At 43.8% G+C, this 25255-nt stretch overlaps 1 protein-coding gene across 1 annotated transcript in view; it reads right to left on the bottom strand.

Moving 5' to 3' along the window:
* Positions 1-25255, bottom strand: part of nlgn2a (neuroligin 2a) — a gene marked incomplete at its 5' end in the record, with an annotated part of 133775 nt that overhangs the window by 45075 nt on the left and 63445 nt on the right. Inside the window, one exon of the mRNA XM_084547678.1 lies at positions 23640-23789. Coding sequence (XP_084403804.1) covers positions 23640-23789 — 150 coding nt within the window. The remainder of the gene's footprint in view (positions 1-23639; positions 23790-25255) is intronic.

Genomic DNA, 25255 nt, shown 5'->3' on the forward strand with positions numbered 1-25255 from the left:
GAAGGACGGCTGGAGAGACGTTGGAGAGAGCAGTCAGCAGTTTGTCTGGCCTGACTGCTGCCAGAGTCAAACATCAAAGATCTATCAAATAATTCACTGACAGAAAAAGTGTTTGCAACTAAGGCTCAACGCCTGGACGTATAAGAATGCCCTAACAATACTGATGGGATAACCTTCAAACGGTCGAGTTTGCATGTTCTCCCTGTGTCTGAGTGGGTTCTCTCTGGGTACTCCAACTTCCTCCCACCGTCCAAAGACATGCTCGTTAGGTTAACTGGTGATCAACGAGCACCCCCGCCACCCTCAAGAGGTTACGCGGTTACAGAAAATGAATGAATGAATACCCTTCAAATCACCTATTCACCTATTAAACGAAATGAGACCAAGATATTCACTGAGGAGTATATATTTCAATTCTGTACTGACATTTTTACATCCTTTTGCATACTGGAAGCCACTGTCACAGTTCAGACAGATATCACACTGTAATGTTGAAAGAAGACCAGCTCATTATGTTCCCTTTGCTTGTTAATTTGACTGACAATAGGAGCCAACTTTCATTGGGAATTAGTAGATTGGATGTGGGCCATGTGGCGTACGGATGGCAAAGAGCCTACTCCTTGGCGTAGATGATTTTAAGTCTGTGTGCAATTCAGAGAAGCAGGGGACAAACCTGTGTAATGCATGCCTTTCAGTGCTCTGTACGTTTTCTGGGTTCGTCGGGTGCGTTTAGACAATTTCTCGGCAACCTCCCGAAGCTCCACGCGTCATAATTTGCATGGCCCTCAAACACTATTATGAATAACTGTCATACACACATCCAAAAGTTGGCCAGATTGAGCACAAAGAACAATCTACTCATATAACATCAACCCATGTGGCACTTGAACCTGAAAACCCAACGCAAGGAGTGTTTGCAGCTGTTAAAATGTCAGGACAGGCCGATGTTGTAAGCAAAAACCCCTAATCAGCCATTTTTATGAGCAAAATTCGAACCAAACAATGTCCATTTATATTTTTGGCATATAATCTTGTGTTGAAATAGCTGCCGTTGCAATGACACGTCTACGCCAATGCCAACCGCTGTGACGTTGACCTGAATCCTGTAAATCAAGGGGCTGATAAAAATGTGTCTTGCTCCATGGAGCGGGGATTGTCCCGCTAACCCTCCTGGTTCGTGGACAATCTGCTCTAGCTACTGAGCCTCATCTGCTCTCGCTACATGTGTTGGTCACCGGGATAGTGGCCACGAACGAGCCAATATCATCACTAAGGGTCGGAGGCAGGATTACGAGTGATGAAAATAATGAAACTGTAAGGAAATGTCTTTATTTTTTGAGCTTCAATGCACTGTGTTATAAAAGTGTACCACTGAACATTAAAATTTGCTAACAATACCCTCCATTAGCTTTTTTTTTTTTTTTTATACATTATATATGTATAGTCTTTGATACCACATATTACACTTGGAATGAATAATTTTTGTCCGCTGAAACAGCTCAGAGAGGCAATTACTTATTAATACTAGGAGAATGAAAGTGGATGATGATGTTGAGCTATGCTTGATGGACGTTTAAAATTTAATCTTGTATTAATGGGGCTGATAAGAAAAAACAAAACAAAACAGTCAAATTTTCAATTAGAACTAATGGTTGAAGAAGTGATTAGACACGCGTTGCAAAAACGTCTAATTTAATTTCCCCTTTTCCACAGACAAACAATTCTCTGGGAAATTAATTATATTTGTGTATTTCACACTTGGGAGAGAGATGAGGGTAAATGAGAGGGGACCGTGGTGACGGTGGTGGTGACGGTGGTGGCGGCGGCTTGTGTTGGGAGAGGCATGGGAGCAGGTTGAGGCACATAGAAAGGTGTGAAGTCACACTGAGGAATAAAAAAAAGAGGAAGAGGAGGAGGAAGTTGGAGAGTGAGAGGCTGGCAGTGGAGTAAAGAGATGGGCCTGACTGAAGCTCGGAAATGAAGGAATTCCCAGTGGAGTTCTGTGCAGTTTTCCCCACAACAGAGGAGAAGGAACATAGAGCCTCTCCCTCTCTATTCTCTGTCACATGCATATCACTTCTGCCAGGAAATATGCCACAAGGCAATATTGTGTAAGTATGTGAATAGACTTTTTTTTTTTTGACTCATGAATACTTATGGAAATGTATATAACTACAGTCTAAGCTAGCACCCTCCCCCTTCACAGCGGTCTCCATCTTCCCTGGGAGACGTGAAGCAAAGAGCTGAGGGGGGACGACTAAGAGCCTTCGGGTAGAAAATCAGTTTGGGAGTCAAGATGTTCTTATGGCATGAATGTGAACGCACACCCACACAGTCACACACACAGTGGGCCCACACAGCGTATGAATAATGTTGAAGGTATAGAGGCTCCGCGGACTATTCCACTTCAAATACATTCATGTCATGCATTATCCATGGTATATCTAATGAATGAATGAAACGGGGGTATGGTGCACTGCTAGTGTGAGGAAGCAAATGTACTGCGTGTGACGGCTAAATGGTTTATGCCACATTAGTTTTGAACGTGCCGTGTACTGCATTCGTGTTTGTGGAACTACCTTTTATATAAAGACCATTAAGTGTTTTTTTAAAAAAATTAAAAGGGACCTGTTATGCGTTTCCTTATTTTCTGCAATTCAAATAATATTACAATGTCAGATTATAATTCAAATACTGTGGTAAAGCTACAGTGCCTATAAAAAGTGGATGTTTTCATCTTTTATTGCTTTTATAAATTGACCCAGGGTCAATATAATAAGGCTTTTGTAGTATTTACCCAAAAACTCTTAAATGTCAAATGTTTCTAAGAGTTTCTAACTAAAAAGTCAATGAATTAAAATATGTATAATGTAATAAACTGTAAGTACATAAATATTAACCCAACAAATGGTGCTAGTAGTCTTACAATTAGCAATAGCTGCGGTACTAAGACACTGGATGGTGGTTAATCAGTATTCTTCACTACAATCATACCTAGCCTAGAAGCCAACCCAACTTCCTCAGCTCACAACAATTTTGCAGCAGAAAGCTGGCCAAGCGTTGCTCCGTTGTGAACTGATTAGGCCCCGGTCAATCTAATCATTTGGGCGAGATTTACGTGATACTTAACAGAAGAGTCATCATACACGTCATCTGGGCGTCATGGAGTTACATTTGTTAACTACAAAATTGCTCTGAATGTTTGTCGTTGGTTGTAGGACTACCCAGTTGCGTGCAGAGTGATTTTCTTTTCTCTGTATTAGTTGAAACATAATGAAATCCAAATCCTTTGTTACATATTCTGATGATGAATTGATCTGGCTATGCCACTCTACAGTCACACAATGAAGACAAAAGAACACCCCAAGCCACTCAGGGGATGGAAAGAAAAAGATTCAATTCACTGAACGTACCCTGGAGTTCAGTTAAATCCATCGTTAAGAAATATAGGGAACAAGGCACATGTGTAAATCTGCTGAGAGGAGGCCACAAAGACATCTATGACTACACTGAAGGAGTTAAGAGCTTCAGCAGCTGAGACTGGAAAGACTCTTCATACAACGTTGCACGAGTTCTTCACCGGACAAATCTTTATGGCAGATTGGCAAAACCTCGACGAGAGTTCACCACAAGGCTCGTTGGTGACTCCAAGGTCAACTAGAAGAGTTGAGACCAAGATGGTGTTTGTTGGACACCAAACATACCAATGAGCTGTCAACATCTCAAAACAGATTTCTTAATATAGTCATCTGCTGAAGGTGCAAGATGCCTACTATGTCAAACTTATAGACTGTATAAAGATGGACAGCGGAACAGCTCCTCAAAAGTGAAGCCAAAGCAAGTAGAGCTCCCCCTGGTGTCTGGCTGCAGTATAGGTCATAGGCTCCACCCCCTCCATGTTAGCGGATGGGACTTGGGTCAAATTAAAACAATAAAATACACGTCAAAGACATTTTTCTCAAGAATGGTTTCTGTCATTTTAGGTAGTTAATATAACGTTCAAGTGTCAACTTTTTGGATAAGTTTAGTTTTAGTGAGTTATTTGACACTACAGAAACTGGATGTGGCATAATGGCGACTACCGTAATAATGGCGACTGTAAAGCAGTTCCGTGGGACCGTGAGAGTTGTAAAAAAAAAAAAAAAGAAAAAGAAAAAACAAGTACAGTGTATAATCCAATATTTCTTTGTAACTGGTGGAGGTTAAACGAAAACACAAAGTGTGGTCGGGTTATTGATATCGCGGTTCCGCTCTCAGACCATCTCGGACCGTGCAGATTCTGGCTCCAAAGTCTCAAGATGGCGCCGCCCGTATCCCCAGTAAGATAGCATCAGTTTGGCCAATGCAAGGAAGTGGCAACGCATTGTCCATATTTACATACAGTCTATGGTCAAACTATGTGTCCGCCACGCATGCTTGATGTGTATTAGCGGGTTTATGCTTTGCTTAAATCACCCACAACACAAGGGATGAGGCAGTGCACAATGAAAAGGCTTCTGCAAATCAGAACAAAACAGGCTTTAAATGAGGAGGGCCTTAAAGAGACAGACGCTAGTACTGGCCGTTTTAAGACAGAGGCTGATCTGAGGTAGCGAGAGATAATCAAGGATTTTTATGGGACCGTGAATCAAGCAAAGCTTTTCTAGTGAAGTACCACAATAAAAATATAAAGCTGGAAATGAGCCTAATATGCTCCCTTTAAGACAGGCTGTGAAACATCTCATCTCTAATTAGCTGGGAATAATAATAATAATACGTTCCTACAGCTCCAAAGGTAGCTGTGTTTTGAGAATCTGCTGACATCTACAAACTTGCAGGCAAGCCAAAAACGAGAGACGGAGATAGAGAGAGAGAGAGGGAGAGAAAAAATAAAAATAAACGCATTCCCTCATCTTATTCCCATACGGGGCTGCACTCAATTTACCACGCTCACATTGAGGACGGGGGGTAAGAACACTGCCAAGCTGTCAGATCAGATGCCAATTCCAATTTGCTTTTTCCACCACTCACATCTGCTCAAAGCCCGCTCGGAGCCAGCTCATTTCTGCAAAGTCACCCGGACGTCTCATGTTTACATGTGTAAGGCAACACCCCCCCGTTTGATCCAATCCTATTTTGTACACCACAAATAGTCTCCAGGCGCTTTGTTCACGGGTTTTTCCAGTTGGATGTGATCTCTCATCAGTAGAAAGGAATTGATATTTTTATTTTTTTGCTTTTTCCTGCGCTTTATTTCTTTCTAGTGAGCCCATTCATGAGCACGTTTATTACTTTGTAATTAAAAAAAAAAATGCACAAAGGAGGAGGGACGCGTGGAACGTGGCGAGGGAGGTCAGATGAAGCGGGGGTAGGTAAAGCTTTGAAGAGACGATGTGAGGAGGAATAAGAAGAAGGCATGCCTTGTGAGCAAGTACAACAATTACAGAGATTTTGAGAGCCAGTGTGTATTCTGCAAACATAATTATACTCTCACCCCAACCTGCAAACCCCACCAGCAATTTATTCTGCTGCATTCTAATAAGAGAGTCCTCCGGGAAAAAAAAGGGCATAAAAGAGGCAACCAAGAGATGATCAGAGACTGAACATGGTTAAGAACATGTATCAAAACACTCCTGTACGTGATTCAGATCCAGTATTGCGGTGTAATGAAGTTCTTCTAAACACACTTGACATTATAAAAAAAAAAAAAAAAACTGAGCAAATTAATCTCTCCCCACATTTCGGGGTGATGCCCCGAGACCAAATATTTGACAAACTAGTCTTTCAATCAGTAAATTTCCCACAGAGTGGAGACCGGGTGCAGTTTTCTTTGTCGGATGACGTTGGAGTCGCTGCGTCATGCATCATGCGGTCTTCTCGAGGGTGAGCCTCCGGGGTACCGGAGCACTAATGCTTCACACGGCGCTATATATGGATGGTCACATACTGTAGCTGGAGGCTAAAATACATTACAGACAACTTTCCACCGTGTCTCAGAGGACAGCTGTGAATCACATTCACTCAGCCATGGTTTGATTATTCTTATTTTTATTTTTTCCACACACATTAGTTCCGTTCAAGTCAGACACAGGTCTACTTTGTCTTATTCGATCTTACGGTTCATGCTCACACAGTCCTGCCCCCTTCTTAGCGACTTTTGCTGTGGCTGTCAAGCTAGCCATTCTAGCAGGTAGGTTTCTAATGATAATTCCAGTGGATTTAACAATTATAACAAGTTTTTTTTTTTTATTATTATTTTCTTTCTGATTAAAAGAAACACAGGCTTTCATTTCAAACCATGGACAGATGGCAGAATTGCTCCTCAAAAGTGAAGCCAAAGCAAGTAGAGCTCCCCCTGGTGGCTGGCTGTGGTATAGGTCATAAGCTCCACCCCCTACATGTTAGTGGATGGGACTTGGGCCAACTAACTTTTCAAGGATGGTTTCTGTCACTTTAGGTAGTTGATATAACGTTGATACATGTTCAAGTGTCAATTTTTTGGGTAAGTTTCATTTTAGTTATTTGACGCTATAGAAACAGGATGTGACATAAAGGCGACTACCAGTTGCCATGCCAACTGCTCCATAAAGCAAAGTAAAACAAGTACAGTGTATAATCTAATGGACCGTAGCGTGCAGACTCCGGCTCCAAAGTTGTCAGTAGTATCAGTTTGGCCAATACAAGGAAGTGGGGACGCATTGTCCATATTCATATACAGTCTATGCTTCAAACCAACATATAGTGTATTTGCCCTAAATGAACATGACCCTACAAAGGCTTCAATGCTTCCAGAAAAGCAGCAGCTGCTCTTCCAAAACCTCTCAGGCAGGGCATTGTTTGGTTAAGGTGACGCTTTCATTTGGTAAATTTACAGCAGTAGCAGCGATGCCAGCAGTGACTGCTGCATGGTTATGTTTTATCGGCTCAAAATTACTGGATGTAAAGGCAACTACTTTAGTATTAATGAAAAATAAACTGACTCCTCACAGTCATTTGGTTCAGTTTATCACATTTCATTTTTAGGTGCAGGCAATCCAGAATTAAGGGCAGTCGCACTCATAATGTGCACTGCATTAAAAAACATTTACAATGAAACCATTGGACAGCAGTCATATAACTCACTATTTCAACACTCTATACTGAAAGCAGCAACATTTTCTTTTACAGTCGCATTGAATTCAGGCGACTAGATCCCTCGACCTGGATAGACCGGCCGGTGCATTCAAGCCAACTGGCTGCCCCAGGGTTACACAGTGAAAGCATGTTGGTGCAAGACTTGTAAGCCATTCAAGCTTCAACTGTAGTATGTGCAGTTTGGAAAATGATGAGAGTCTATGGGAACGACCAAGGATAGCTACAGCTAACCCTTACACTGTTGATGGCCCAAATGAAGGAACCGCCTATGCTAAAATCATACTTGAAAACATGCTTCTTACTTTTATAAAGTTAGGATTTTGGACAGCAGGCTTCAACAGTTCGGTTTACTCAGAGCTGTACACTGTAAATGGCCTCAAATCAGTTTAGCAGAGTCACTATTATGACTGAGACCCTTTTGCTAGAATGCTAAATGTTGTTGTTTTGTATCCTGACAAGCTAAGATTTGCGGCATTCCTTTCATAATGTTGGTTTTGGAGATGCTTGCAAACAGACACCACACTCCAAACATATCATGGATTATCATTCCTGTTGGACACCGCTCACATCACACCATTAGAAGGAAGCTTAACACTGTGTCTTTAACTGATTCTAACCTATGATTGGACCATTTCTGTTCAGGGTATGCATCTTCCAAAAGGTCAGCAGGTTGCTTCAGGGTTTCGTCTGGTCCTGTTTCTTCTGGATTTTGGGACCTGAGGATAAACCGACGCTGCAACTGTGCTCATCACTAATTCAAAAGTCAACTGTTAAGGCTCTTGTATGTGCAAACATTGACAAAAGCAGGCTGAGGGTACAAGAGAGGCTGTGAGATTATGTAGAGGGATATGCATGCAAACCACTGTGCAAATGAATGCAGTTGGATCACAGACACGCTCCTGCCCTCATCCCTCTGAGTGTGTTCACGGTTAGATTCAAACATATAACGTCTACTTCACTAAATGAAAGCTTGTAATGACCTGTGTATTTTATCCGCGACTCACAGAACATGGTAATCGTGCAACCATTTCAAGCCCTCGTTCATGTAGTGCGCTTTGAAAATGCTTTATGTTGCAGAAGTGTTCATGAAATGGCTTAGCATGGAGAAAAAAAAAAAGAAAAAGGCACATTTTGACACAGGAGCTCAGGCTTGTTGTGGCGCCACTTTAGAGGTACCATCTGCCTCATTCAAAGCTCAACACATTACAGAAAGGCTCTCTATAGGAAAACGTGAACTTGGTTCCGTGCGCGTCCGCCCACGCGCCTCCATCCAACAACAAGACAGAGCTGTCTGAGGAACAAGTAAACGTTTATTATCATCAGCCGTCTTTGTTTCAGTCCAGCCGCTCGCGAGTGGGCACGGCGGGGTCGCGGGAAAGCAAACGCGGCAGAAAGATACACAGCCGGGGCGCAGCCTTCTCTTTGGATTAGCGAATGCAGCACATCCAGGCCTGTTGATTGGCAACGGGTTCGTTCCCCGGGATGGGCTGGTTAATTAGTTAATTAGCTCCAGCAGCTCCTGATGAGATGCCTACGCCGCTTCATCCGTGATCAGAGGAGGAGAGCTGCCGTAGCACAGGTGGATAACACATACGTACACACTAGACCCAGCTACACCCACTTTGTACATGTTCATAGATCATTCCTTCACCGACACATGAATTATTTCGGTGAAGTCTTTAATGAGTTGAGTAGCAGGACGTGTGCAGATTCTTCAAATGCACACACACACACACAAGGCACGTTGGGTTTTCAATTAAAAGGCCAGGTGTTGTAACAGGTTGAATCTGGAAGTGTGTGTCGGTGTTTGAAGCAGCAGTTTGCCAGCATTTACATGGGATTTTAAGCTCTTAAATTCACATCCAGGCTCTCGGTAAAATAACAGGACCTTATTTGCATATATGCACCGATCAGCCACAACATTAAAACCAGTGACAGGAGAAGCAACTTGTGACAATTCAATGTTCTGCTGAGAAACTTCTGGACCTGGCATTCATTGGTGTGGATGTTACTTAGACATGTAGCACCCATCTAGACCAGACCAGGCACCCCCCACCCCATAGCAGTGACACTCCTTGATGGCAGCAGCCATCCCCAGCAGGATGCAGCCTGACACAGACACACACACAGTTTAGGTGTTGACCTGGCCTCCTAACTCACTAGATCCCAAACTGATCAAGTATCTGTGGGATGATCCACAGAGGACCCTCCCTTCAACCTATAGGACCCAGAGGCCCCCAACTCACAGCTGACACCACAGGCACAGGACACCCTCAGAAGGCCCATGTCCATTCTCTGATGAGTCACAACTGTTTTGGAGACACAAGGGAGACCTACACAATATTAGGAAGGTGGTCATAATGTTATGCCTGATTTGTGTAGACTTCCATAATGTGTAAAAAGAAAGATAAAAATATGTTGTACCTGTTACTCTGTGTGGTTTTCTGTGTGTGGTTTTTGTGTTTGCGGCTAATACCGCAATCATTTGGCCTCTGTGTCGGAGCAAGCAGGTGGAGAAGAAGAGAGGGCGGGGTGGTGGGGGGGGCTGGTAATGGCACGTATAGCAGCCTGGCTGAGGAGTGACCTGGCCGGGGAAGGGGAGAGGCAGGAACTGCGTCTCCGTGGGTGCAGACTCGCGGGCCACGGAGGAGGAGGTGGTGCAGCAGAGGAGAGCAGGTGTAGCCTGGCTCTCACACTGCTCACAGCATCTGTTACTGGGCCGGTGAGTTACTATGATTTGCCTGCGTTTGGCGCTCGTGTGGGTGTGTGTGTGTGGGTGTGTGTGTGTGTGTGTGGGTGTGTGTGTGTGTGTGTGTGGAGGAGAGTGAACTGCACGGATGAGTGAACTCTATTTCTCTCACTGCTCTGCTTTTCCTTTGTCCAACTCCCTCTCCCCCGGTCCTCTGCCGCCCCATTTTATTATGCATGTGTACACACAACTGTGCGTGTGTGTGTGTGTGTGTGTGTGCTCATGTAAGGTGTCCTACAGCATCACCTCTGCCATTATCATACTTTTCCACCTGTCAATCACGGCCACCCAGGCCAACCGCGCAGTCCTGTCCTTGACCTCACTCTCCCTAAAATGTAAATGACTTGTGCTACTATTAATAATGCTGCCGTGTGTTTCCTGTGTGTGTTTAAGGCAGGAAAACAGGTGAACATGAGCATAAGCAATGAGGCGAGCACACACTGGCCCCAGGTGCTGGGTTAGCCAGATTTGATGGGTTAATATAGTGGTAAAGGCCGGGTGGACATATGGAGGAGTGAGGGTTAAGAAGACGAAGTGTGTAGGAGGAGGAGGGTAGAAGGGGCCGCGGCGCCCAGCTGTGCCCTAATTCGAAGCCCATTCCAAGGACGCTGGAGCTCGATCTGGTGTTTCTGGAACGGAAGGGGTGTAGCGGCGGAGCAGCCTGGCTGGAAGGGGCGCAGGCTGGAGTAATTGGCGGAGGAAATTGCAGGCGGTGAGTAGACCGACGAGGAAATGATTCAGAGATGAGAAGGAATATTTTGTATCTTACCGCAGAGGAGGAGCGGCGAACGAAAATACTCGTCTGAGAAACATGACCGCTGTCCGTGGAGCTGAATCGAAGCTGCTCTGGAGATTCCTTGACATTTGTATAGTTTTGAGGGATTGTGCTGTCGAGGACTAATATGGAGTGGTTTTGCACTCACTGTTCGGTCTAAGTACTTACCTCAGTGGTATACAATATATATCACCCACAACATTAAAACCACCTAGTCTCTCTCTGGCACTTGGATGTTATAATGTAGTGGGGGCCTTTTGGGCGCTATGGGTTGAGGGGCGGGGCCTCTACGGATCGGGTTTGTTCAAACATCCCCCAGGCACTCGATAAGTTTGGGATCTGGGGTGTTTGGAGGCCGGGTCAGCCCCTTGGGCGACTTTATAGATTTTTTTTTTAAGCTGTTACTCTGCAGTTTTATTGGTGTGGCAGGACATTACAGCTGGATGGCTTCATAAATCATAAATGGCAGCAGGTTTTGATATTTCCTACGGTTCTTTGACGCCGTAGCTATGGCAACAGAGCAGAGCATACGCAGGCCCTATAGCGCCGCAGCCTGACGTGCTCCTCTCCAGAAATGTAACTACGTGCCGCGGCGATGCAGGCCTCAAGAGCTGTGATTGGTCCACTTGGTAGTAGCGTGTTTCCGCTTCAGTATTTCCGGCTGCTTCTCCATCTCCGCAATTTTGGAAAAGATTATTTTGGATCAATAAATATGGGACACATTGAGGAGAGGTTAACCGAGGAGGTTTGGAGATACAAACATTTGTACGACTCGTCTTCTGCGAAATTTTGGCGAAAGTTTCAGTCGCCATTGTTGAAAGTGAAGCAGGAAGTGGAAACAAAAATGAACACAACTGGCAAAAAAGACACAGCACTGACTAGCGTTTGGGTGGCGTTGTTACAGAGCGAGCCAGAAGTATAAATGTCTTGCACCAACGTCGGCTATGTGCATAAGTTACGGCGTCTAAATGAGCCTCTAGACGTTATATTTAACAGGCTCATACTGTAGGTCCAAACCTACTGCTGTAGAGGCATCGACAGCAGCCTCACTAGGACTAACAGACAGCAGACTAACATTTAAAGCCATGCAATGTGGAAATAGCTGAGGGAGAGACAGACCTCAGCCTGTCGTTCTATCATCCAACAGGTGACAGCAACAACATCCTCGCCCGTTCTCTCAGGATGATTGAGAACCGTTTGGAGAACTGCTGGAGCCCAAGGTGGAGAAGAACCGAGAAGAAAGGTGAACAAAATGGAGCAAAAACACATTTAATGGTGTAATATTTTCAATGAGGGATTCATCTCTTCGGCGTGTTCCTGTTTGCGATGACATTAGTGATGCACAGCCACCAAAGCAAACACTTATCTTTGAGCGAATGCTTAGAGAAGCACATACACAGGCAACAGTGGTTTGCAGCGTCAAATACAAAGCACTGTAGATGTCTTATGTTAATTATTGTGTCTTTGTGCTGCCTGCACGCACAGACACAGCTCAGAGGCTGACACGAACGTAGCATCGCAGCAGATTCACCGATACAAATGCTGACTGCTTTCCTTTGCCGTACCGACTAACGGCCTGTCTTTATGAGTGTCAATCTGAATATACAGATGCACGGGGACTGCAGTTTGGCTCCCCAAACAATTCCGCCATCCCCCCCGTGGGAGAGCTAAGCCTCCCAGTCAGCCCCTGTAGCGCCACGGCATGATTCAAATGGCTGTCATCCCGCTGTAATGATGATCCATCCCCTGCTATTACGAGCCCATGGTTTCTCACTTACAAAGCTGATTGTTTGACATGTGAAACATACATCAGCGTAATCTGCCCCATAACTCAGTTTTTAGAAGAGTGCCCACAGCGAGTCACGGGGCTGGGTTCAAGGGGTGAAGTCAGTGGAAGAGAAGATGAACAGGGGACAAACGTGGGAGAAGATTGAGTATGAGCAGTGAGAGGAACCAGAGCAGCTTGTCTTTCATTTGCTTGTTTGAATGTTGAGATACGACGCATGTAACTTTGTCTTCTGCAAATATGTCAGAATTATCAAGATTTGAGATTGACTGAAAGTTGAACCACAGCCGGCGCAAGAGCTTTCTTTCTAAATTAGATCCCAAAAAATCTTGTTCTTTTGAAAAAGCTTCAAATGCACAACAAGGCAAGCAAAATGTGTCTGAAGCAGTGTGGTGTTTGAGTAAACGCATGACGTCTGCGAAGGTTCTCAGTCATCCAGGTCATGGGCTTATCCAAAAAGCGTTTAAGATGGCAGCTGGACTTGTGGAGGTGTTTTGAGAATACGTTTCACCACTCATCCGACTAGCTTCTTCAGTTCTAAGGGACTGGTGGGAAGTTTGAGGTTTAAACAGGAACATCTGTGAGTGTAGCCCATCAGAAACTTGCTTGACTTGCACGACTAGTGTCCATTAACGGCTAATGGACGGCTATTAATGAAAAAAAAACATGAAGATCAGTTTCTGATGGGCTACACCCACAGCTGTTCCTATTTAAACCACAACTTCCCACCAGTCCCTTAAGACTCTTTTATAGTACTGCAGAACGTAGACGCCGTAACCTACGTATGCAGCCAACGCCGGTGGGAGACATTTATACTTGTGCGCTCGTGTCTCTTTTGTCAGTCGGGTTTATTTCTGTTTCCACTTCCTGGTTCACTTTCAAGAATGGAGACTGAAACTTTCGCAGAAGTCGTACAAGTGTTTGTATATCTGAACCTCCTCAGTTAACCTCTCCTTGATGTGGTCCATCTTTATTCATCCAAAACAATCATTCAAAAATTGCGACGGAGATGTACGCACGCTACTACCAAGTGGGCCAATCACAACTCTTGTGGTCTGCGTTGTTGCGGCACGTAGTTACATTTCTGGCTAGGTGCTAGGGTCTGAGGAAGCTCTGCACTGTCGCTGGAGCTTCTGCGTCAACTTAACGCCTATTAGAACTGAAGAAGCTACTTAGATGAGTGGCGAAACATCTTCTCAAAACGCTTCTACGAGTCCAGCTGCATTTCTTAAACGCTTTTCGGATAAGCCCACGATATTACATAGGACTCAAAGACAAGCAATCTCCACTGAACGAGGCAAAACTGAAGTTCCTCTGGTAAAACCTCAGCAGGCTTTCCAAATCTGAACAACAGCAGCTCACATTGAAAAAAATACCACAGCAACTGAATGATTGCACCTTCCAGTGACTTTTTTTGATGAGTTGACCCTTCAAGTTGAAGGCTGCTCTAGAAATAATGAGGTTTTGTCCATCCGGCCGTTATATACAGTATATATATTTTCCCTTTAAACCACCACAGTTCTGTCCTGGAGAGCAAATAGAGAGATGTAACAGGTTACACTTCATCTTCCTTCACGTTTAGCCTTCAAGACCTTGCTCTGTACTGGAGAGGCTACTCATTAAGTTCCTGAAGGGTGCATCTATAGGTGACAGCGGGAGCAGGAGGCATCAGGTCAGGCGACAGGATATCAAGGCCGCGGACACACAGAGGAGAAACAGAGTCTGGGGAGCGATCAGGAGTAGTTGTGAGAGCCGTCTTAAAACATGTCTGTGGCTGTGTTAATGCGAGTGTGCATCGGGGCGTCCTGCCCACGGGAACGTGTGTTTGTCTGTGTGTGTGTGTGTGACACAAACCAGCTGAGGTGCTACCCCCCCATACTAAAAGAAAATAGCGGGCCAGCCCGTCCTCTTCCTCAAAGTCACACTACTCTACAGCACACCCACTCAAGACACTACAGTCCCCCCTTTCTCTCCCCTCACGTAAGAGTCAATAGGACTTTGCTCATCAATTCTGTGGGGGTTGCTATGGAGACTGAGAACAGTGCAAGTGTGTGTGTGTGTGTGTGTTTGGTAGAGGTGTGTGTCTTAATATCTTCCCTGGTCCTGTCAGGCTACGTTAGACAATGATGTCTTCTCATGGGGTAGCGCACACACATCCCAACCGAATGCATCCCGAGTGCGCCCCCCGCGCCCTGGCGAGGCTCCTGAATACCAACTCAAAAGTGCGAGTGAGGCTGAACCATTTTAAGAAAATATCCCTCCCGAGCACAAAACCTTCTCCTCTGTGTGTGTGTTTGCGCGTGCAGTCGGTGCCATATTGCAGAAGATGCCGCCATCTCCGCAGCGTGCATGTGCGCAGACAGCGGCGGCTCAGAGTATATATAATTGTGCTCTAGATGAATGTCTGCTCTGGTGCACACTCAAAAAGCAGCGCCGCTAGTTTTATTTTTAGCATCACAGGCAAATGGAGCCCCTCTTCCCCCACTCTCTTCCCTCCCCTTCCCTTCCCTTCCTCCTGCTCTCTGGCCTCTCTCCCTCATCTCTCTCCCACTGTCACTTCTCTCATCTCTCAAAATCTCTCGCCCTATATTCTGTGTGTGTGTGTGTGTGCGTATCATGGCCGCAGCGCCCTCGCACGCACACAGATCATGCTGCCCGCAGTATGTCGGCGTAAGCATCAAATAAAACCTGCTCCGAGCCTCGTACTGTTATGTTCCACCCCTCTGCTCTCGTCACCGTTGTTAATGTCTGCGTGAATGCATTGTCTGACTTTCATCCTCCTCATGCTCCTTCCCCGTCTCTTGCATTTTTTTTTTGCAGCCGAGGAATATAAAAAGCTCCGCTGGGGTGGAGGTGACGTATGTACTGTAAAGCATGCCACTGTCGCTAAGGCAGCCAAGGCAAGGTCAAGCGCTCAGTGGCCCGGTGAAGCTTTTCATTACATATTTAGCTCCTGCCGAAATCCCTGCAGAGTCCTCTTGCCGGAGACGGCCTGCTGCTCCTTCCTGCCCTCCGCCGCCGCCGAACCCGCCTGTCTGGCCGCAGACAGGTACATCTCTACATTAGCATACGGCTGGAGCTAGCCCCGCTACGTGAGCGCTTCCACGGGAGGTTAGCGTTAAATAAAAGTGTCAGTGGAGACACGGAGGCGGTTGATCACATCTCTCAATCAGGCCCGATGGAAAAGAGATTGAGATTTATCTTCCCTAACCTCCGATGCCGCCATTGCTGCCTGTCTGCTCGACTTAAACGCTCGCGTGTAGATTCTGTCACGCATGCATGAGAGGCGAACGCACAGATAAAGCCCAGGGCGGAGACAAATTAGCGGAGAGGGCGCCACGTACAGAATTTATTTAAATGACTTTAAATGAGACTAAACATAAATTGAAAAGACTGTTGTCAAGTGAACAAAGGAGCACTGTAACTGGGACTGCAGCTCCCTAAATGAGAAGCAGTGAAAGGTTTAGATTAAGCCACAAGTGGAAAAGAGGTCTGAACAGGTAGCAAAGCAGGACAAGAGGGGCCGGAGTCTTACAGGTCAGTGGGGCAGCTGATATACTTGTATGTAGTTATAGCCAAGTATATGCAAAATGTAATGTAAAATGCTCTTTTTCACCACAATGTCTTTTTGTAAAGCTGTGCAAGACCACTTTAAGAGATCATTCCTCTTTTATAAAGTGCTGCTGGTCAGCAAAATAATAACATACTGTAAGAATAATAACAAAAGAACAGCATCACTTACAGTCCTCCACGGTAAAATGAACCGTCGGCCTCGTGTTAGACTCCACAGTCCAGGAATCTGCTTTCGGCTACGTTGTTGTTTTCAATGTTTCTAAAGCCAGTTTTTTTGGCTTGACTCCCGATATGAAATACAAGCATTTCTGCAGCCCATCAGTGCCCTGTCCTGTCCTGTCCAGTCCTGTCCTGTCACACAGAGGCACTGAAAAACCACGCTTCTGTCTTCATGTTTTGATGAGGATCGCGCATCGAGATTAGTCCACGTGTGAGGGAAATCCAAAACATGACAGAAGCTACAACTCTGAGAGCACCGTCAGCCCTGAATACCTTATCCAAAAAGCGTTTTAGAAAGGCAGCTGGACTTGCAGACAATAAATAGTTTAGTGAAAATCCCTTTCATTACTAAGTAAAACTGCTTTTCATAACTGAAATATCTCTAAATGAATTGATTTTGAATCTAATTGAACTGGGACCTTGTGAATTGTAATAGAATCAATTTAGGAAATCGGTAGCTACACCCAGCTATATACTGTATATCACCCTTGAGTGTCATTTGTGTGACAGAGTAAGCACCATCTTGTGGATCATCCCACAGATTCTTCATCAGTTTGGGATCTAGTGAATTTGGAGGCCAGGTCAACACCTTGTGCTGTTCTTTATGTTCTTTTGAGTTGTTCCTAAAGCGTTTTGTCTGTGTCAGGCTGCATCCTGCTGGGGATGGCTGCTGCCATCAAGGGTGGGGGTGCCTGGTCTGGTCTAGGTGGGTGCTACATGTCTAAGTAACATCCACATGAATGAACGTAAGGTCTAAAAGTTTCCCAGCAGAACATTGAATCATCACGAGATGGTCAACGTTATTTAGTTCTCCTTTAGGTCATAATGTTATGGCTGGTTGGTGTATCAAGGCCATTCTCTCATCAGAAGAATATTTAGTCTTCATATCAGAAGTCAGTTTCAGGTTCCCCTGGTTAAGAGGGCGCCCCATAAACTGAAGCTTCCCGTCTCTCTCTCATCTATTACTTCCTGTCTCTCTGCACCGACGACTAAAAAGGGACAAAGGGCCAAAAGGAACATAACTTAAGAAAGAGAAGTCAGGTTCAGTTACAGAAAAGTAGTTTTCATGCTTGAGAGCTCAAGAACACTTGAAGAGGGAGGACACTCGGCGCCACAGAAGCCTCCTCGAGCTGCACCCTTTGTAACCTCGCTGCCGATAAAAACGGTCATATTCTATATCTTTCTCACAAAATCTTGTGAAAAGGCTGAAAATTAGAGATCAAGTAGTTTCTGTGAAGCCTGAGCCCGAAGCGGCGCACTCTCAGACCTCAGCTGTAGTCCAGAAACGATTCAAAATAAATGAGACTCATCCACATCCCGCACGGTCCTGAGCAATCAAAATGTGCCGGACGGAACCTGAACCACCTAGTGCTGCAAATACTCACCGCGCAGCTCATTAATTATTATTTCTGTTAATACAGCATTCCTTTTTTTTTTCTAGGGAGACTATGTGAAATAGATTTATTATTCAGCAACTACTGCAGATTTGAAGTCCAGCAGCAGAGAAATTTCTTTTTGCAATCTGCTGCTCTCCAGATACAGAGGAGGCAAGGCGTGTTTTAAAAGACCAGCTTTAAGTCTTAATTAGCAGCAGTGCATTCAGCTCCAGCTGTAATCATTTATATGATCAGGCTAATTAAATATCCTGCTAAATTGAAAGCATACGGCAACGGAAAACTTTGCAACCCTCAAAGTAATTGGCGCTAGGCTTCGTAAACCAGAGCCACAAAATTAAACTCTTGCTCTGCTGACTGAGGCAGGAGAGGTCTGACACTTGATACCGAAGATGATCCCATGCAAAGATTTAGTCTGCAGACAAACAGAACACGCACCGGGCACTGAGTTTACATTTCACATGACTACGTTTAGCTTCTGTATCAATAATCCCTGCACCGCCCTTCCAAATAGGCATGTCGGATTGCTGGAGCAAGAACACAAACACAGCAGAAAACCATCGCGCAGTGTATCAACAGAGCAGAAATTGATATGCATGAGTGCACGCGGCCGCACGTGCTCCACGCACGCCACCTCCAAACGCGCCCTCGTCTCCAGCCAGCCCCCGTTCTGGCTTCGCCTCCACCGCGTCTCCCCGCGCGACTCGCTCCGTCAAAGCAAAATGCCATCCATCATATAGGATGCATGGGGCGAAAGATTACTCACATTTCTCCCAATCATGGCCAAATTGCTCTGGACGGCTCTCATATTTGGGAGATAGCTGCGGCTGCCTCCGTGCATACAAATGACAGAGTCTCCCTTTGCAATTTGCTTTCTCCTTGACTCAAAGAATGTGATGAGAGTGTCACAGGCGGGATGCTGAAAGAAGAAAGTGCAGACGTGCTACCAGAGTACTGAAGAGAGAGCGAGAGAGAGAGAGAGGGAGAGGTGTAAATATATAGATAGAAATGTACAAATCCACAAGAGGTGACAAACAAGTCCTAAGGAGACTTTAAAACATTACCGTCATCTCTTTTCAGCTGGTTATTGTCTAAGAAAAGTGAACGTCTAATGTTGGTAATCCGTTCATTTAGGTGCCTTCTTTTACAGATCTGAAACTCAATATCAATATTCAAACTGGCATAAGGCGTCTCTATAAAGACAAACACTAACTGAGTTGTGCGGCAACGCTTGTGCACGCCACTTTCCGCTAAGACAGATGCTATAAAACAATATTCTGCTCGGTATTCTCCTGCAGGACATTCGCACAAAGCCTCTGCACGGCTACAAATTCTTCTGCTTACAGCTAAAGATATGTCACTGACAATGTTCATTCACCACGGTGCAGTGAAATCTTGTTGTGTATATCAAATAACAATGTTCATATCCTGTGGTATTGCATAAATCAAGTTTTCACAAACACAATCCACCTTTATATCTACTGTTTATACATTATTTTGTGTCATAACATATTGTAGTTGTTAAAGTGGTAAAGTAAATTAGCAGAAGAAGTCTGTGACTTGTCGTCATATACTGTACGTGGCGCCTCGGGAATATGTATGAGAAACACGATTTTACACCTCTGTATGTTTTCTGTGACATATTGTGAAAGTGATAATAAACACGACTTGAATCGTGAATCTATGCCTTGGAAATGAGCACCTGTGATAAATATTACAGAATGATGTTAACCGAACTGATAATAATCCCCAGAGCAACTCACATACCTGGTGCAGCTGTTTGACTGCATGTGTAAAATACACTTTGGTGGGAATAATACAGTATATTAATACAAACAAACATAATAGATATTCATTAAACAAGACGATCTGACTGGTTAACAGGTCAGCAGTTTGATCTAGTCAGGGAAATCTTTGTAAAGTAGAAAAACACCTAAAATGTTAATTTCTACACTGACCAGCCACACTGACCATGTTGTGACAATTCAATGTTCTGCTGGGAAACCTTTGGACCTGGCATTAGGAAAAGCCCAACAAACATGAAGAACAGCACAAGGTGTTGACCTGTCCTCCAAATTCACTAGATCCCAAACTGATCAAGTATCTGTGGGATGATCCACAGAGACCCCTCCCCTCAACCCATAGGACCCAAACGCACCACAGACACCACAGGACACGATCAGAAGGCCCATGCCCATTCTCTGATGAGTCATAACTGTTTTGGAGGAACAAGGGAGACCTACAAAATATTAGGAAGGTGGTCATAATGATAAGCCTGACCGGTGTATGGACGCCTCTGAGCATCCTCAGTGTGCTGTCAATTCTCAAACCGAAGAAGGCACCACTAATGAATGAATCATGATCAGTAAATCCACTATATGAAGGAGGAAATCAGTCTGGTCTACGTTTCTGACTTGGTTCTAGGTATAACGTGACTCTCCTTTCAGGAACATTGTTCCTTAACGATAATTTTTTTGGAGAACAATATATTACATGCAAGATAACACATGTCCAATACTACAGATAAGAGAGACAGCCATCAAAAACAATAATAAAAAATATCTATATGTGTCGCACACTGGTTTTAGATTTGCGATTTGTCATCTACTTGACCAAAAAGTCAGTATAGATGCAATAAAAAGCAAACACTTTAAGTAATTACATGCAAATGAGAATCTGTCATCACTGTAAAGGCTGTGTAAGTGCTCCAAGAAACAACACGGTAACATTCTTTAAGAGAGAAAGAAAACAAATCAGAGGCAGGCAGCCTATTTGGAAACAGCTTCCAGGAGCACACTCGCTCTTCGGCTAATGAAATATCTAATGTACTTAGTTTTCTTTAGTTAGCACCTGCCTCCTTAGAGGCATGTTCCTCCCCTCCACACTAAATTACTCGGTCTCAGTGGAGCGAGACAGAGTGCGGTGAGTAACAAAGAGAAGTCAAGTGTATTTTCAGAGAAAGGATGACAAGCCCTTGCCAGAGAGCTGAGGTGGCAGACAAAAACCTTTTTTTTCCAGAGCAGACTGTGGCAGATCTCCCAGCGACCCGAGCAGACAGGTTACAGTGTACTGCACTCGGCCTGCAAAGCCACCTTAACCACTTTCCAAGTCCCTCACTTCAACTGTGAAGCGTCTGGTGGTAACAGCTCACAAGTGCATCATAACCTAGCCTTTTCTTCTTCCAAAACACTTTGTAAATGCCCCCCTTTCCCTTCTACAGCCCCTGCTCTTTGTGGAATGAATTATACAGCTGTGAAATAGACATCTAGAGGTTGGAGGTGCCGGATGTCGCCGCGCAGTTAAAATGAAGAATCGGGTGGTGCATTTCTGTGTCAGTAAAAGTGCCAGAGCTGTGTCTAATTTGCTTCTTCCCGTCTTTGCCTTCTCCCTCATGACGGCTGTTATCTGAAAATGAATGGCAAATGCAGAACTCACTTCAGCATGTCAATAACAGAATGGCGGTCATGTGACGAAAAGAGCAAAGGTAGCGCGAGACAATAAGTTTGTCTAAAGTAAAAGGTAGGGTTTGAATGACTGTTTTTTTTAAAAGTGGACTAATATGCAGTGAAAGTCAAGTCGACTAGTTGACGGCGTCACACATATAAACACAGTCGAAAGTACTGCTTACCTGCTTGACCCGGCTCTACAAACTCTCAGCTCTACCATAACTTCCATCTCTCGCATGGTGCATTCACTGACATCAAGGACAAAATCACGCTCTACAACCACAACAACATGTCAACTGAACATAAACAAATGAGCGTCTAAATTATCAGCAGTTATGTTTAACCTATATAAATCAGCACTGTCAATGGTGTTTAATAATACTTCACAGTATAATGTAGCCGGGATACAGATAAATAAATTAAAAAAAGCGGTATATCTCCGAAGCTTTTCCATGTATAGCAGCTAAAGGTCTCCTAACTTTCGAAAATGAAATTCACCGGCAAATGGTTGATTTGCAGCCTCCTTCTCTCTGTTACCACAGGTAAAGTTGTTAATTGACTACTGTTGACAGGATTTGGACCGTTCTTCTGTTAGCGTATACCTTTTCAGATGAGTGTGCATTACAAAGTATTAGATTTATTGTATTTCAGGACTGACTTATATATTCTGCAGGTCACAGTAGAATGGGCTTCATCTTTAGTGAAGTATTTCCACACACTGCTCTCTGCTGCTAGTTTGCTGCAACGACCCACTGGGCTCCTCACCTGTCTTCTAGGAAGCGTCCGTGTTGTTACTGTCACATGATCGGCGACTAGTCAACTTCCTGCTTAAAGCGACATGGTACAGCAGTAAAGTCGACTAGTCGGTACAAACCCTAGTATAGGGCTGTGAATATTTGCCTTTAGAGCCTTCATTAAAATACAAACAAGAACTAGTGACTCGAGATTGTATGTGTCAGGTTTTCAGGTTGACATCCAGACTCATATAATATACAGTAGATAAGTCTCTCATGTATGAAAGTGTTGTTTCTAAAAGTTATGGCATTCTAGTAAAAATGTCTTCTGACACTAGATTTTAAATCATCAATTTGCAAAAATAAATAAATATAAATAAATAAAATAAAACGTATATTTTGAGCTTGGCCTTTGACCTTTAACTACTTAAATTTGAGGAAAAAGTGAACGTTTGTGCCAAATTTGAATAAATTCGACAATAAAGTCGAACAACACTGAAATCGTAATTCCTTCGGCTTTGTCTAATTAAACTTAAATGATCGTGGTGTTATATCTCAACATGAACTTGTAACACTTCCTTTAGCAGCAGCGATGCTCTCTGACGCCGTCTGATTCCGCACTCATGCATAAAGAATCAACCAACCACACACCCGAATGTACGGCTTTCTCAGACCCATAGACCCACTCACATTTTATTTCTCAGAGGGTCAGTGAAAATAATATATTGGGGGTTTTGCTCATAAAAGTTAAAATATTTACTGCATTGGTTCATTATTGAGATTTGCTACAATTTATCTGTATTCTCTCATAAATACTTTGGTATACATTATCTTTCATATAGTCGGAAGAGAACTATATCAGCAAAACTGAAATCAGAGCAGATCTTTTAAAAATGCAACGACAAACAGCGCCATTTGAGACTGGAACAAAACGCTCCCGTTAAACCTCATTCAAGCTGATTGTTGTTTTGATGTGTGTAAATATGGTGCTTTTATAGTGCTTTACCACTGTGTGAGGGGGAGGGGAGCTGACATCCAAGGAAACAATTACACAATCAGAGACTTTAGACGGGAATAATCAGCAAAGGAAATCCATGTGAAAGTGAGCACTGGTTGTCATTAGATTGATGAAGTCTATTGATGACATCCATCACTGACTAAATCAATTTGGGTAAAAAGAAGAAGAAGAGCCAAGGGAAATTGACTTGTGTGTACGAGTGACTGTCGGCTGTGCACACATACAGCGAATATGAAACGTGTACACACCCATGTTAAATGCCAAAATCAATAATTTCAGAACTTTTTGAGGAACTTTTGAGGCACCTTTGGATGTGTGCTTTGGGTCGTTGTCGTGCTGAAAGATGAAGTTCTTCTCCATCTTCAGCTTTCTACCAGAAGTCTGAAGGTTTTGCGCCAACATTGACTGGTATTTGGAACCGTTCATGATTCCCTCCACCTTGACTGAGACCCCAGTTCCAGCTGAAGAAAAACAACATGATGCTGCCACCACCATGCTTCACTGTGGTTGTGGTGTTCTTTTGCTGATGTGCAGTGTTGGTTTTTGCACCAAACATACCTTTTTAAGTCATGGCCGAAAAGTTCAACCTTGGTTTCATCGAACAATAACACATTTGCCAGAAATTCCTGCTGCTTGTTTAATGTTGCCTCCCTGACAGGTTTTCTCCTCTACTTTTCATCAATTTTGGAGAGCAGTCTAGTGCTTGATAATGCCACTGTTGTGCCGTATTCTCTCTACTTGATGATGACTGAATTCACTGTGTTCCATGGTATATCTAATGCCTTGGAAATTCTCCTGACTTAACAATGAAGAAAGTATGGGGGTCACTCACCGAGTACACCGAGCCGGTAGTTCATGGTCACCACGATCACGTTTCCATAGGCGGCGAGGACGCTGGCGTCGAACATGTTCCCGGTGCCCTCCATGTAGGAGCCTCCGTGTATGAACAGCATCACGGGTTTCTTCCTGCGGTCACGAATATCTATTCACACGCAGAGAGAGGAGAATAGAAAGAGGGAATAGAGAGCATAAAAGAAGGACAAGTCAATAACCATATTTACCCCTCTCATATTCTCTTTGATCACACAATGTGTAACATCATATTATATATTGAACAAACAACAAAATTGCTCGGCTGGATGAAAACACAGCATTGTATCAGAGCACTGTTCCCTGCAGCTGGATGTCAGCAGCTTTTAATAAAGGTAGTTTAGATTTCAGGCAACGATTCCACAGCACCAAGAGAAACCGCAGCCCGATTCTAATCAGGCGTTTTCCTAGCGATTAAAGCAATAAAGTGTTAAGAATACCACCGGCCAGTGTTGCATATAAGAACTAACCTGCCTATCACTGCCTTTATTTCACACTGAGGCCCAAGACAATGGCTACAATCACACGGTCAATATATCTTCAGCCCAAACTGATACTGGTTAACATGATCCAAAACATCGATCAAGAATCTAACTGGTATCTAACAGGTATATAAAAGTGCTCCTGCCAGCTGTGGAGAATTAAACCTGCCTGACATGTAAGAGAAGTTGCAACTTTATTGACAATACTGGATTCATTCAATAAAAAAAAAAAAGAGAGATGTCCGAGATGGACCCACATTTTGAAGGGCACTGTCCACATCGATAACAGCTTCAGTCATATTTTTAAACACTTCATTGAACATCTGATATTTTTCAAGTTTTTAATACTTTAATAATCCATCCACATTATTGCCTTCCTATGTATATATAGTACTGTCGCCATTTCTTGTACATTTGCCCATGTATACATTTTATAAATTTTTGCTTCCACTGTTTTATTTTATTTTACTTATTTTATTACACCTTATTTTTATTTTTAATAGTGGTTCACAAGAGTGTTTTTTATGTGCAACTGAGCTACTGTGACCAAGCAATTTCCCTTGTGGATCTATAAAGTCTGTCTAAGTCTAATATGCTTTATTGCTTTATATAAATGTATGTCAGTTTTATTGCAACACAAAACGATGGCAAACACTGTCCAGAATACACTGTCCAGAACATTTAGTTATTGCTGTAGAACGCTGGCTGTTTGTAAGGTAGTCCAGGCGTCTCTGTTTTAGTTAATCCAGAGGGGAAGGAGGGTTAAAGTTTTGAACCTAAACTTGCCGTTCAAAGGTTTCTTTATCCACATCAGCATGATTTATTGACGATTGTTCAATAAACCATTATCTGCATGGTTTATTGACAACGCCGAATTCATTCAATAAAAGATTATGACCTAGATCAGTGGTGTCAAACTCAATCAGAGAGGGGGCCAAACCTAAGAACTGACTCTTAATTTGTGGTTACTGTGTTACTATGGTGGAGAGCGGAGCTAACCATTGGGCTAAGTTAGCATGCTAATGCCGTGTTAAACATGCTACTGTTATTTGACTAACGGACACTTCCAGTGTGTCTGTATGTTAGTATGTTTGTT

This window comes from Chelon labrosus (genome assembly GCF_963514085.1).
Source record: "Chelon labrosus genome assembly, chromosome: 1".
Lineage (NCBI taxonomy): Eukaryota > Metazoa > Chordata > Actinopteri > Mugiliformes > Mugilidae > Chelon > Chelon labrosus.